This window comes from Syzygium oleosum, unplaced genomic scaffold, assembly GCF_021117445.2.
Source record: "Syzygium oleosum isolate NSW1041296 unplaced genomic scaffold, Sole_v2.1 Sole_v2.08, whole genome shotgun sequence".
Lineage (NCBI taxonomy): Eukaryota > Viridiplantae > Streptophyta > Magnoliopsida > Myrtales > Myrtaceae > Syzygium > Syzygium oleosum.
In genome coordinates, this window is record NW_026607492.1 from 9,372,817 (window position 1) to 9,385,721 (window position 12,905).

Genomic DNA, 12,905 nt, shown 5'->3' on the forward strand with positions numbered 1-12,905 from the left:
TTTGGGCACTTTGGATCCTTAATTTAGACATTGTCCACTTGGGGTCCTTTTTTGAGAAAAGAGACCCACTTTGGGTCCTTAATTGAAATTTTCCCTATTATATATCTCAATTCCCCAGGAGAGTCGTATGCTCAATCAGCCAAAATGTGTGAAGGTCCCCCTTGTCGGACATTGCTTGACATAAGCAAGTGTGTCTACTTATTAAAGCAAATTTTTATATAACTACGGGATACAACACCGTTCATTATGTGCAAGAAAATGTCCCTTGGACCGCTTTTAATTGCTCAATAACGTTCCTTAACTTTGTTTCTAAGTTTAGTCTTTCAGCTAATTAAAATAGGTTCCATATGCTTCCATTAATTGTAACCCCATATCACGTGGCTCTTTTCAATGTGGATTGCTACTTCAGCTATGATTGGAGAAAATGACATGGCTCGGCATTTCACGTCCTTCTATCTAAGATTTCATTTATTTCGTGAAAAATAAATAATTTAAAAAACATTTACTAAAAATAATCGTTTGTATCGCTTGAAATAATTAGTTAATGAAAAATGTTTCATTATCGACAGCAATCTATAACTTAACATTTTCGTTGACAAAGAAAATACTTTTCATTCATTTTTTTGGTAAGCGATACAAACGATCATTTTTAAGAAAGTATTTTCCAAATAATTTATTTTCCGTGAAATAAACGGAGCTTAAGTCAGCAAAAATTTTCTCATTCTTTTTTCCTGTTCTCCATTTTTTATCATCTGTTGTCGCTATCCATGACCACCATTACCACCGTTATGTAGTACCGAGATCATTTGGTGGACACATGATTTGCGACCACAACAGCTCATGTAAATCTCTCTCTCTCTCTCTCTCTCTCTCTCTCTCTCTCTCTCTCTCTCTCTCTCTCTCTCTCTCTCTCTCTCTCTCTCTCTCTCTCTCTCTCTCTCTCTCTCTCTCAATTTCGAAACATGGTCTCAAACTTGAGGTCATCGCAATCTCAGATAGGAGATCACGAGTGTCCCAACTTTCAATCTGAGGTTGGAAGGGCCTCAAATTTGACTGAGAGAGAGATGGGTCGTTGCCAAGTTGGCAATTCCGAGGTCTAGCTGAACAATGGTTGCGATGTTCAACCGCAACACTGAATGGCAGGCCACGGAAATGAGTGGCGTTCGACTAAGGTGGCCATGAATAGTAATAGTAGCACGACACTTTTGTTTCTAATAGAGAGAGAGAGAGAGAGAGAGAGAGAGAGAGAGAGAGAGAGAGAGAGAGAGAGAGAGAGAGAGAGAGAGGAGTGTAAGGTGGATCAAATAAAAAGAGAGGTGTGATGTGGACTCCATGTGGATTTTGTTGGGGAAATTTGATTGTTGATGAAGATAGAGTAGTAGTTTATAGTTTTTTGATGCTTTGATGCTTGATAATGATGATTGTCCTTAAGGATTATTTGCCTCCACTATTGTTGTTGCCGGGTTTATAACAAATATACCTCCAAGATATAAACCAAAGCCACAGAGAAATGAGTTTAACAATTACTCAATTTCTGTCTTAAAATTTCACTTTGAATATATTATCAAACTTGGGAAAAGTCTCAAAAAAGTCATAAAACTTTTGCATTGGTGCCAATTGAGTCTTAAACCTTTTGTCTTTATGCTAATTTAGTTCTTCCAGCTAATTTTGGCCAGATTTTGCTAACATGGAAGCCGGCCAACCGGAGATCAATCGCCTGCGCTAACGTAAATAACTTTTAATAATATTTTAATATTTTTTTGAATTTTTACTTTTTTATTTTATTTTATTTTTCTTCTCCCATCCTCCCTCCTCCAACCGGTCGTCGAACCGGCGACCGGCCAGAGGCTAGAGGCCAGCCACTGGCGAGGCTCGCCCTCACCAACAACGGCAAAGGCGAGCCTCGCCATGGCTGGGCAAGGCTGGATCTTGCCAGATTCGGCAAGGTTGTGCCTCGCCCAATCGCCGGCGAGGCTCCAGCCCTTGCCAAAGGACGCGAGGGCGAGCCTCGTTGGGTTTGGTGAGGTCGAGCCTCGCCAAGCCATGGCGAGACTCGCCTTCGCCATGGCCGGTGAGGTCGACCTTGCCGGCCTCTAGCCGGTCCCCAGTCCGGCGACTGGCTAGAGAAGGGAGGGTGGGGGAGGAAAAAAAAAAGAAAAATAAAATAATAATAAATAAGTAAAATTCAAAAAAATATTAAAATATTATTGAAAGTTGTTCACGTCAGCGCCGACGACCGGCTGGCTTCCACATCAGCAAAATCAGACCAAAATTAGTCGGAATGACTGAATTGGCATAAAGACAAAAGGTTTAGAACTTAATTGACACTAAAAAAAGGTTTAGGACTCAATTGGCACAATGCAAAAGGTTTATGACTTTTTTGACACTTTTCCCTATCAAACTTGTGCGTGAAAAGAAAAGAAGAGGGAAAGTTGTGAAGAAGAGAGAGTTGTCATTATGAATACTTGTGCTATTTACAGACAACCAATCAATACATATGTTGAGAATAAATACCTTATCCCTAGCATCGCCACTTTTCATAATCAATCATCATCACTTTTCATAATTAACCACTACTTCTCTTCATGTCAACAATCACTTCTTTTTATGTGTAACTTCTTTTCATGATAACAAACTATTTCAACATATTCAAGCTTGTTTAAACTATTAGCATTGTCATCACCATTAAATTTTTTAATGGAAGAAAAACTTCGAGATAAGGTTGAACAGTTGAGGGATTGAATTGAAGAAAAAAAATCAAGGACATAACAAACAATGAAAAATAGTGGAATGGGTCTGATTGGCTTGGCATCCGGGAGGACGAAGACCTTCAGATCCTGAAGAAAAAGATGCCTTGTGCTTTGTCCTTTATCGGTCATTTATGTAGTTTCTGGGAAGATCACTTCATCATTCTTTATTGTTTACTCTAGGAAGACTGAGACGAAGACCAAAGGACGAAGACCTTCAGATCCTGAAGAAAAAGATGCCTTGTGCTTTGTCCTTTATCGGTCATTTATGTAGTTTCTGGGAAGATCATTTCATCATTCTTTATTGTTTACTCTAGGAAGACTGAGACGAAGACCAACTTCTTCGAAACAACCCCTAACCGCGTTGTTCTTCAACTTCTCCTACACGCTATTTAACTCGCAGCAACACCAGAAAAGAAATCCAACGACAAACCTTCCTGTAAACAAGTCTTTTGTTTCTCTCCCCCGAATCAGAAGTTCAACAGCAATGGAGGACGCAATGCACATAATCAATGCGGCCGAGCCAGCTACGTCTTGTTCAGAATCTAGGTACGATCTCTCTGTCTCTCTCTGTCTCTCTGTCTCTGTCTCTGTCTCTCTCTCTCTCTCTCTCATACACACATATTAAAAATTGTGATTCTGCTAGGGATGCTGTGGAATTGAAAGGTGACAGAGACGCTCAATCAGTTCTCATCAGCATAGACTCTGCTGAAATCCTCCTGGTGCGTCACGGACGAACAGATTGGAATGTTGAGAAAAGAATTCAGGTGCGGACCGATACAGACTCGATCTTCATAATCGCCTTTCCTTTAAATTACGAGTTCGTCGACAAAAGTCTTGTATATTAATGTTTCTCTTTTATGCCTTCAATTTTTAAGAAGGGGAAAAAAGAAAAAATAGAAGTTCAACCCATCGGAGTCTAATATTTCAGTTTTTCTCTCGCTTTATTTTCAATCACATAACCTACTAAGAGATAGTAGGGGTCAAAATATCTAATACGCTTGTTGCTAATCCTAGGATTGTGTGGGCTTCAAATTACTTTAGTTTGATATCAAGTTTAATTCGCATCGAGAGTTAAGAGTGGAGTCCAATGATGTAATTTATATCCCACCTTGCCTTTTTTTGTTTTGAACTCGTTCATGTCCATCATTCTACTTACCATGGAATTGTCCAATTATTAAGTTGGATAGGGCAAATACTTGTTTGGTCTCGATCTCCTATAAATTGAGATAATCATGACCATTGATCTTATGGATCACACATGGATCCACCAAATTCAATGAATGTGATTGCACCTAATTTATAGACCTCGGTCCAGTCAATTAGCTCTCTTTTGAGGAAGCTTTCCTTGGGTACTCCTGGCGTACTAACTTGTTAGCCCACTTTACATGAGCTGTTAGAATACTTGGGTCTCACATTATTTAGCAGCCCATGTGATCTAACGGCTCATATGGATTAGGCTAAGGTAGGCCGGTAATATTTAAGTATTTTCCCTTTTTGAGCAGGGTCATCTCAATGTGGAATTAAATGAAGATGGGAGGCGGCAAGCATGTGCAGTAAGTGGACTTTTCTCTCTCTCTCTATATATATATCCCTTTGAAGTTGAATGATCTAATGGGTTTCACTTTCTTCTTACTTTATTTCTCTCTTGAATCTAAAAGGTAGCTGATAGACTATCCAAAGAAGGTGAGATCTCCACAATTTACTCGTCCGACCTAAAACGAGCTATCGAGACATCAGAACTGATTGCAACTGCTTGTGGTGGAGTGAAGGTATGGATGTGTCACGATATCTTCATCTAGCATTAGGTTTGATGCCACTTACCCATCACATAAACAATATTGATGAATGCTATTCAACAATTTAAACTCATAATACGAAACCAAGCCACAATTTATGCGGCTTTAAAATTCTTTCCATACTTGTTTCAATCAGTCAAACGTTTCCTTGATAAGAAAAATTCTTCCTGATTTGAGCTGGATGTAGCTTTTTACACCTGTTTAAAAAGTTTCCTAGTGCTAAGTCTCCTTTCCAATGAATTCATACCCTCAGACTTCCATAATAAGAGTGTAAAACTGCGTTTTGTAAACTGTTTTGTCTCCCCATCCTTCGGTGCTTTGATGTAAATATCATTTGGTACTATTGCCTGCATCTGGAGCACTTTAAGACATACATATATTTCCTTGCATCCACTCAAAGAAGCATGTGAGTAACTAAGCATGCAGTTCTGTCATCTTCAATCATCGAGAAATGGATTCGACTATCACTAACTAAGAATAGGCAACACACTACTTAACAAAGTGATAAGCTTTAGAATGCTTTCGAAAGAGGTAACTTTAACGCTTTGTTAAGGTAGAAGTGGCTAAACACTTCTATGAAATTTACTGAATCTTTTCTTGAATCGAGACTAGGTTATCAAAGATTCAGATCTACGGGAACAAAATCCAGGAAAGTTGCAAGGCCTTAAGGAAAATGAGGCAGCTAAGGTCTATCCCCAGATTCATGAGGCCTATCGATCCAGCAGATGGGAACAAGAAGTCCCGGTATGAGCTCGACCAAAAAATTAAATGGTTAATTGCTCGATTATTCTCATTTAAACCTCCCTAAACTTTAATGCGTAACTACTTTCCCATGCGATTTATTTGCAAATTGAACAAGTTCCAGAATATGATGTCATGCCAGTGTAGAAGCAAATTGAACTAACTATTTTTCAGTGCCTAAATGACACTTGCAAGTGAAATGCGAGGAAAAAATTGTAGTATAATTTGTGACTTTCATATGGTTTAGAAGATGGTAGTTAGGGTTTCATCCTTTTCTGTTCCTTTCACTATGCTGGACAAAATGCGTGAGAATTTTCGTCCCTCTCTTTTGAGTTCATTAACTGGAGTCAAACTCACATAATAACCCCATTTGTTAAGAACATATCATGTGGAAGAAAAGGATATTAGATTATGGGAGAACATGAACTTCAATTTGGTTCATCAAAGGAGAATAATCTGATCAAAGGTTCGCGTTGATTGGTGCTACACGCAGGGTGGTGGTGAAAGTAAGGAACAGGTTTACCAGCGATGCACGGCTTGCTTGCGAAACATTGGCCTGAAGCACAAAGGTAAACCAATGCTATTGTGAGATTTTGTGACATCATTGCTAAACGTTCTACAAACTTAAGATGTTAGATGAAGACACGGCTTAATATCTAATTATTCTATCACTCCCCTAGATGAAGATAGGCAAATAGAGGCTTGGAAAGATTTGAACTCGGGATCTCGTACTCTGAGACTATATGAGATTTTGTGAAATCAATATCAATTGTTCTAAAAGTTTAAATTGTTAAATGAATGCATGATTAATATTTAATTATTCTATCAATTATCAAGAAATATCATCGTTAATCCATGTTGATGCCATTTTTTAATTTCATTCTGCACAATAAGATTAGAGTCGGAACCATGTAGATAGGTGGACCGCAAAACTCATTCGCAAACTACTTCGAGCTTACCCACAAATGAAATTTAACTAGACAATTGCCCGACATCAATGATTTTGCAGAAACTTCAATAAGATAATTGTTACACATAGGATAGACTTGTGGTAGCTTTTACTAATTGTTAGAGTACTGAACTATTAAACCACGTATTAATCAAACAGCTTAAAGTTTTGCAATAAACAGCAGTGGTCCCATAGACTTTAAACTAATGTTGGCTCTCCTAACCTCTGATTTCTGGATTTGTCACCACTGGCAGAAGCCTAGTAATATTTTGTGAAGTCATGGATAAATAAGATTAATATATCTATGTTGCTTATTTGCCAAAACTACACACTTAGCCACCAAATTTAAGTACACAAAGGGTAGATATCTGCCCGTCGTTTATGTCTGTCTATACAATTACACATTTACATATATATGAATGTGCATGTTTATTGACCTTCGAGCTTATGTCTGGATGCATGCATGCATGTGTGTGTGTGGGGAGAGAGAGAGCATCTTGGGTGGCTTGGAGCAAAAATTGCTACTCCAATGATTTATAAATCTGTAACTAGAGAAGTGACTACCAACACATACTTTACTTTATTAATTTTAGAGAATGATACAGGATTTTAATTAGCTTGGAAGTATCGGCAATCGAAAATGAACCTGCCCTTCACCGTGCAGGGGAACGAGTAGTTGTGGTCACTCATGGAACCATATTCAGGTGTCTTTACCGGCGGGCTCGCCCGGACGAAACTTGTTTCGGACCGAAGGTAAAGAACGGTTCCATCAGCATTTTGCACTTGTTTGGTGGGGATGACTGGGTCTTAAAGTCCTGGGGCGATGTTAGCCATCTCAACAAGATAGAAGAGAAGCTCTAGCTCTACTAGCATTTGAGATATATGGTGAGACCTAAACCAGAAGAGTCATATCGTCACTCAGCCAAAGCGTGCGAGAGACCTACTCATTAGATATTGCTTGACAATTGACAAAGACAAGCGTGTCCAGTTACTCAGGCAATAAAATTTTCCGTATTATTATAGAATATGACACCATACATTAGGTGTAATACGTTTAAGTGCTGATATCTATGTGTTGTAATTTTCAATGTGCACTTTCGCGATTGGTTGTGTTTCTACTGAAAAATGTTCTGTCTAAGCAAGCATGACCGTGTTAATGACCAACTTGGGTATCACTTTTGATATGCATAGGGTGCTTTGGAGGAAACTTACCGCTTGAACCACCACTAACCGATCACCTGTGAGCATAACAGTAGAAGTAGGGGTGAGCGGTTTCAGGTTCCGGGTAGGTTCCGCCTGGAACCTGGAACCTACCCTCGGGTACAGGTTCCTCAAAATGAGGAACCTGGAACCTACCCATCGAAACGTGGAACCTGGAACCTACCCTGTCACAGGTTCCAGGATCGGTTCCAGGTTCCAACAGGTTCTTTTTTTTTAATTTCGTTTTGAATTAAACAAAACGAAAATGAACGCAATAGTAAATCATCTGAATGATACATACACAAATGCCCTGATGTGATACTCAGGGGATATAATGCCAAGTTTACAAATGCCCGGATAGAACTAAACTATAATTGCCCAATACCAATTGAAGGGGAAAGATAGGGTAACTACCTTACTGTCGGAAAATCCTCCAACACCAGCATCAGCATTCCCAAGTCCGTTATCTTTGGCAACTCTTAAAGAATCAGTTGGCGAGTCACGGACAGTATCAGAGCTTGAACTCTGTTTCGATCTCCCTGCAGCCTGGGCCTTCTCAATAGAAAAATTTTAAGTAAGAAATCATGAAGATGGCTGAACCACTTAATTACAGTAATAGCATGAGCTACCTGGCAAAAAGCTATGACTAGTTCCTGTCTCAAAATACAAAATCGAGATCCAGGTCCAGTATAGTTTGCAACACGAGGAGTTAGTCTCATCAAGTCAAGAAGATAGTGCCTAAATCAAAACAAAAGAAGATATTTGCATAAACACGCTTGATGGCAAAAAAAGGAAAACTACAAATCCAGCAAAAACATGGACAAAATGGTTATAAAATTAAAAAAAACATACAGGACTACAAAAATCTAGTGTGACAAAAGAAAAGTAAGCTAGCAATGTACAGCATTAACATTTATGACTAGGTAGTATAACAAATAAGCAAAAACAGTTCTTGGACCTAAAGATAAGTTATAGTAATCTTCTCAGATAATTCACGGATGTGTCATCCTTCCATATAGGCTTGAGATGAAGGTAATGGACGTTGGATGAGCAGAGAGAGAGAAAGCGAGACCCATCTGTGCAACAGTGCTCTAATGCTTGGAGATATAGAGAAAAGGGTAAGTAAATGTATATCAGACACTTCCTTACTTACTATGCTCATATCACACTCATAACTTCCATGTATCTCTTGCCTCAATAATATGATCATATTTGACGTTTTGTTGTCTTCTACACATCTAACAATTCCCAAGCCAATGCAAACCCATAGAAAGCTCCAAAGGAGTTGACTTGCTATGGGATTTCAATCTCGGCACATTACAGTAAATATTTATAGTTAGAGGTTCAGAGGCCACCAAAACACATTTATACAACTTTACGCCAAGAGCAGCATTATGGAGTCAATACAAGAGAAGAGACGCAGTGTTGATAGAAACCCAAAGAATTATACTGAGACAAACATACTCTTTTAGCAAAAGCCACTAAAGTAGTTGGAATTGCAGATATTAACGACATAAACACAGAGTGTCAATTATATGCAGCATCAATCAGTGATCAGATAAACCATTGTCATCAAACCTTAGGAAAGCTCACAGGCAGCAAAGAGTAAGAAAGACCACTCAAAATTATTATACCTGAACCAGCTAGAATAAAAAGACAAGAGCATCATTGTTGATTTAGATAGAGGAGAGAATGTTATACATGTGCAATCACCTTTAGCACTGGGAAATTCTTTCCATCTTTGATATAGTAGTCCCTTATCGATACCATATTTGTGCCGTTATAATCTTGACGAGTCACATACCTCCTATCTGAAAGCTACACCAACATCAAATGATGATTTAAAAGTTGTTGATGTGGCTTATCTAATCACAGAATGCAGAATAATCAGTCAACCACAAGAGGAATATAATGAAAATGTCAGTAGTCAGTACCAATTGTTTTACTGGCAACGCAAGTAGAGCATTTAGAGGTTCTAGAGCTAAGTCCCAATTGCCAACCAAGGAAAACCATGAAAAATCCAAGGAGAGACATTACCCACCAAGTGAGAATCTAAAATGTTAGATTTACAACTGCCTTTTGCACTTATCTATTACTGCCAAGTGAGAATCTACAACATTGGATTTAGTACTGCCGATTGCACTTTGTCTTCTCCTCACCAATCTTATTCAGGTGTTACTTGCAGCCACAGGGCTTCTAGAGTAAGGATTCCTCTTTCATGCTCCCTAAGTTAGCCTCAGCAAACTAGACAGCTACAATTCAAATTTGCCTATAATCCCATTTTCTTCAGCTAACAAAGAGACTGCATCTGATAAAGCTTTTGCAGAACTATCATCTTCGCCTTTTTGACTATCCAGTACAAGAGATGCTTGTGCGTGCGCAATCCGAACCTCAAAGAAATACATATTGGCACCTCTTCGCAAACCCAGACAGCCAGGGCTTTCGAACACAATTTATGCAGTCTCGCCATGAATTAGCAGACAAAAACTAAGTGACGACCAAGAAGTTCACTTTCTCTACAATGCAATAGGGTTTCACTTTCAACCTCACAAATGACGCGTCCTCCACTTTCGCTGAGCTCCATCTTCACTTCCCTCGCAAGTGCTTCCGCGGCGACCTCGCCGGCGCTTCTGCGGCGACCTCGCCGGCCTCTCCTCGGACATCAGGTTGGCCGCCCTTGGCCCTGTCCTCGCCGGCAGCGTCGAAGAGGAGGAACGACTCCAGGACGCTTCGCACCAACTTCTTGCTGTCCATATCGCTGGCAATCTCGCGCGGCGCGTTCTAGCGAGCGAGCGAGCGAGACGGACGGCTGGAATTGCACCTCCGAGGAGAGACGGTGGGAGCCCGCCGGAACCCTAGCGGAGCGCGAGAAATGCAGAAATGCTCGCGGGTGGAAGTGAAACTGAAGGGAAAGAAAGGACCAAATAATAATTGTAACCTATTTTAGGGATCCCGGTTCCGGTTCCGGTTCGGTTTCTATAGGAACTGGGAACGGGAACGGGAACCGGAACCGGAACCGGAACCGCCGGTTCCTAAAAATGGGGAACTGGGAACCGGATCCTCTCTTCATGGAACCGGGAACCGAACCGGACCCACCGGTTCGGTTTTGCGGTTCTCGGTTCTACCCGGGAACTGCGCTCACCCCTAAGTAGAAGCGAGTTCGAAAGAGTTTAACATCCTCGTGTTGAAAATAAGAGTTATCATCTCCTCGCAAAGCGGCCGTTAACTTTCTTGTAAATCACCTTCAAAGGGTTTAATCTTGAGATCCTTCATTCCCTGCACATGAAGATCTAATTCCTTCTTAAAGTTAATTCATTTTGCCCCCGTCAATGCAATTAGAAAATGGGCACAAGCATCCCAAGTAATTTAGTTTAGTCTCATGGTTCTTTCTTATCCGCAAGTGCATTTTGTAGGGAGTTTTAGTTTTGGGCTTGTCTACTGGCAAGAACTTATTGTATCCATTGTTTGGGTTCATGATATATTAAAAGCTGCAGTCTGCTACTTGGTCTGGAGCATTGAGCCCATAAAGGATGAGCTGCCACAACATGAGTGTTCTTAGCTCCATTGATTTTTGGAATCTATTAATATTCTTGGTTTTAATTTATATTAGCAACGAACATGATACTGCAGTTTACCCACCTGCGCATGGCCAAGTTGGTGGGCGCTTTCCTTCCCTCCTTAGAGGTTCTGGGTTCGAATCCCCGCTCGGTTCCATAATTTAAGTTGGGGCCCCTGGCGGTGGGTTGCTGGACTAGTCTCCCCCGAGATATAGGCGCCCCGATTACCTGTGCGGGCTCGTCCCCGGGGAATGGTGGCAGATCCTCGGTTATAAAAAAAAAAAATGATACTGCAGTGGTGAATTTGGGCTCTGTATTTGTGGGATCATTTGACTCTTCTTTCAATGATTCCTTTTAAGGCATGCTAAATGTAGGTAGCCTCCAATTTGTTTTTCTTTTTTTAATTCACAAAAGATAACATGGGGAAATAATAGACATGAGAAATAATTTGAACTAGAAAAAGGACCGAAAGTCATGGTGGGGAAGTAAATTAATCCATTGATCTCAGCTAGTGGCACATCAAAACCTACAATAGTGAACTTTTCATTAGAATTTTTAATATTCACTGGCTGCTATTCTTTATGTGGAAGATGAATTTAAGATGTTACTATATTTAAGGATAAGATGATTTCGGTTGATATAATATAGTACATCCCTCTGATTGTGTAACAATGATCGCCCTTCACCTGTTCATAGACTCGATGGCACATTATCAGGGGGTCGAGAGCGCACGAGTGTAATACACACGCCCGATCGTCGAGTTTGCGTAATCTGATATACCAAGAAAAGATTATGAGAGTACACGTTATGGAATCATTTTTCAGTCAATCTTATAAAGTAATTGCTCAAATAAAAAGGAGTTTTGGCTCAAACGACAACAATCGACGTGGATGAGAGAAAATAGAACGATGGCCGGAGGGGATTTTGGCGCCAAACATGGATGAGAGAACTCATCATCGCCTTGCTGTGTCGCCATCATTCTAATCCAGAGTCAAACCGGCCGGTTTTGTGTGGCAAAAAGTGCCATGATAATGTCAATGTAAATTCATGTATTTGCATTTGAGATCCAGACAATTTGGGGCACTGAGTGCTCGAACTCATGTTGTTAGTAAAAAAGGCCTTGTTTTGGAAAGTTAAAAGCGGGAAAAGTGTCAAAAAAAGTCATAAACCTATTATATCGGTGCCAATTTAGTCCTCAACCTTTTTTCGGTACTAATTTAGTCATAAATCTTTTGTCGTTGTACCAATTTAGTCCTAAACATTTTATCATTGTGACAATTCAATCCTTCAAGCTAATTTTGGCCAAATATTGCTGATGTAGATGCTAGCCAACCTACGCGGCACCGCCAATGCTGGCATGGACAATTTTAATAATTTTTTTTATTTTTTTTATTTTTTCTTTCTTCTTCCTTTTGTCGGTGACCAGCCACCAGCCATGGCCAAGCGGGCAGGCTAGCCTCGCTCGGGCATGGGCCACCGAGGCTCGATGAGGGTCGACCTCACCCAGGCCAGATTTGGCGAGGCCAACCTTCACGCGGGCGAGGCTACCTTGGCCTAGGCGAGGGCCGACCTTGTTGGGGCTCGCCCTTGCCTAGCTGGCGGCGACCCTCACCCGGGCAAGGCCAGCCCACCTGGCCATGGTCAATGGCCAGTCACTGGGAAAAGGAAAAAGAAAGAAAAAAAAGAAAAGAAAGAAAGAATCAGAAAAATAAAAAAAAATCAAAAAATATTAAAATATTATTTACAATTGTCCACGTCAGTACCAGTGGTGCCACGTAGGCCAGAAGGCATCCACGTCAGCAATATCCGACCAAAATTAGCTTGAATGACTGAATTGACACTATATCGAAAGGTTTAGAACTAAATTGGCACAAATACAATAAGTTTAGGACTTTTCTAACACTTTTCCAGT

The 12,905-nt window shown here is 40.3% G+C and overlaps 1 protein-coding gene and 1 long non-coding RNA gene across 2 annotated transcripts; one reads left to right on the top strand and one right to left on the bottom strand.

The window, feature by feature from the left end:
- Window positions 1-3,048: 3,048 nt before the first annotated feature.
- Window positions 3,049-7,400, top strand: LOC115685900 (phosphoglycerate mutase-like protein 4). The gene is made up of 7 exons (XM_030611040.2): window positions 3,049-3,296; window positions 3,394-3,514; window positions 4,253-4,303; window positions 4,409-4,519; window positions 5,159-5,290; window positions 5,781-5,856; window positions 6,901-7,400. The coding sequence occupies exons 1-7, from the start codon at window positions 3,235-3,237 to the stop codon at window positions 7,095-7,097; spliced, it is 750 nt and encodes a 249-aa protein (XP_030466900.1). The 5' UTR covers window positions 3,049-3,234; the 3' UTR covers window positions 7,098-7,400.
- A 340-nt stretch (window positions 7,401-7,740) lies between these two features.
- Window positions 7,741-8,176, bottom strand: LOC130138771 (uncharacterized). The gene is made up of 2 exons (XR_008817072.1): window positions 8,066-8,176; window positions 7,741-7,988 (listed from the first exon to the last, which is right to left on the bottom strand). It is a non-coding gene; the product is annotated as an uncharacterized LOC130138771 (long non-coding RNA).
- Between the last annotated feature and the right edge of the window lie 4,729 nt (window positions 8,177-12,905).

Excerpts from the sequence above, each read along its gene's own strand:
- LOC115685900 (XM_030611040.2), top strand. The coding sequence starts at position 3,235 with ATGGAGGACGCAATGCACATAATCAATGCGGCCGAGCCAGCTACGTCT. Across the intron at positions 3,515-4,252 it reads ATGTTGAGAAAAGAATTCAG|GGTCATCTCAATGTGGAATT; the intron begins GTGCGGACCGAT and ends CTTTTTGAGCAG. Across the intron at positions 5,857-6,900 it reads CATTGGCCTGAAGCACAAAG|GGGAACGAGTAGTTGTGGTC; the intron begins GTAAACCAATGC and ends TTCACCGTGCAG.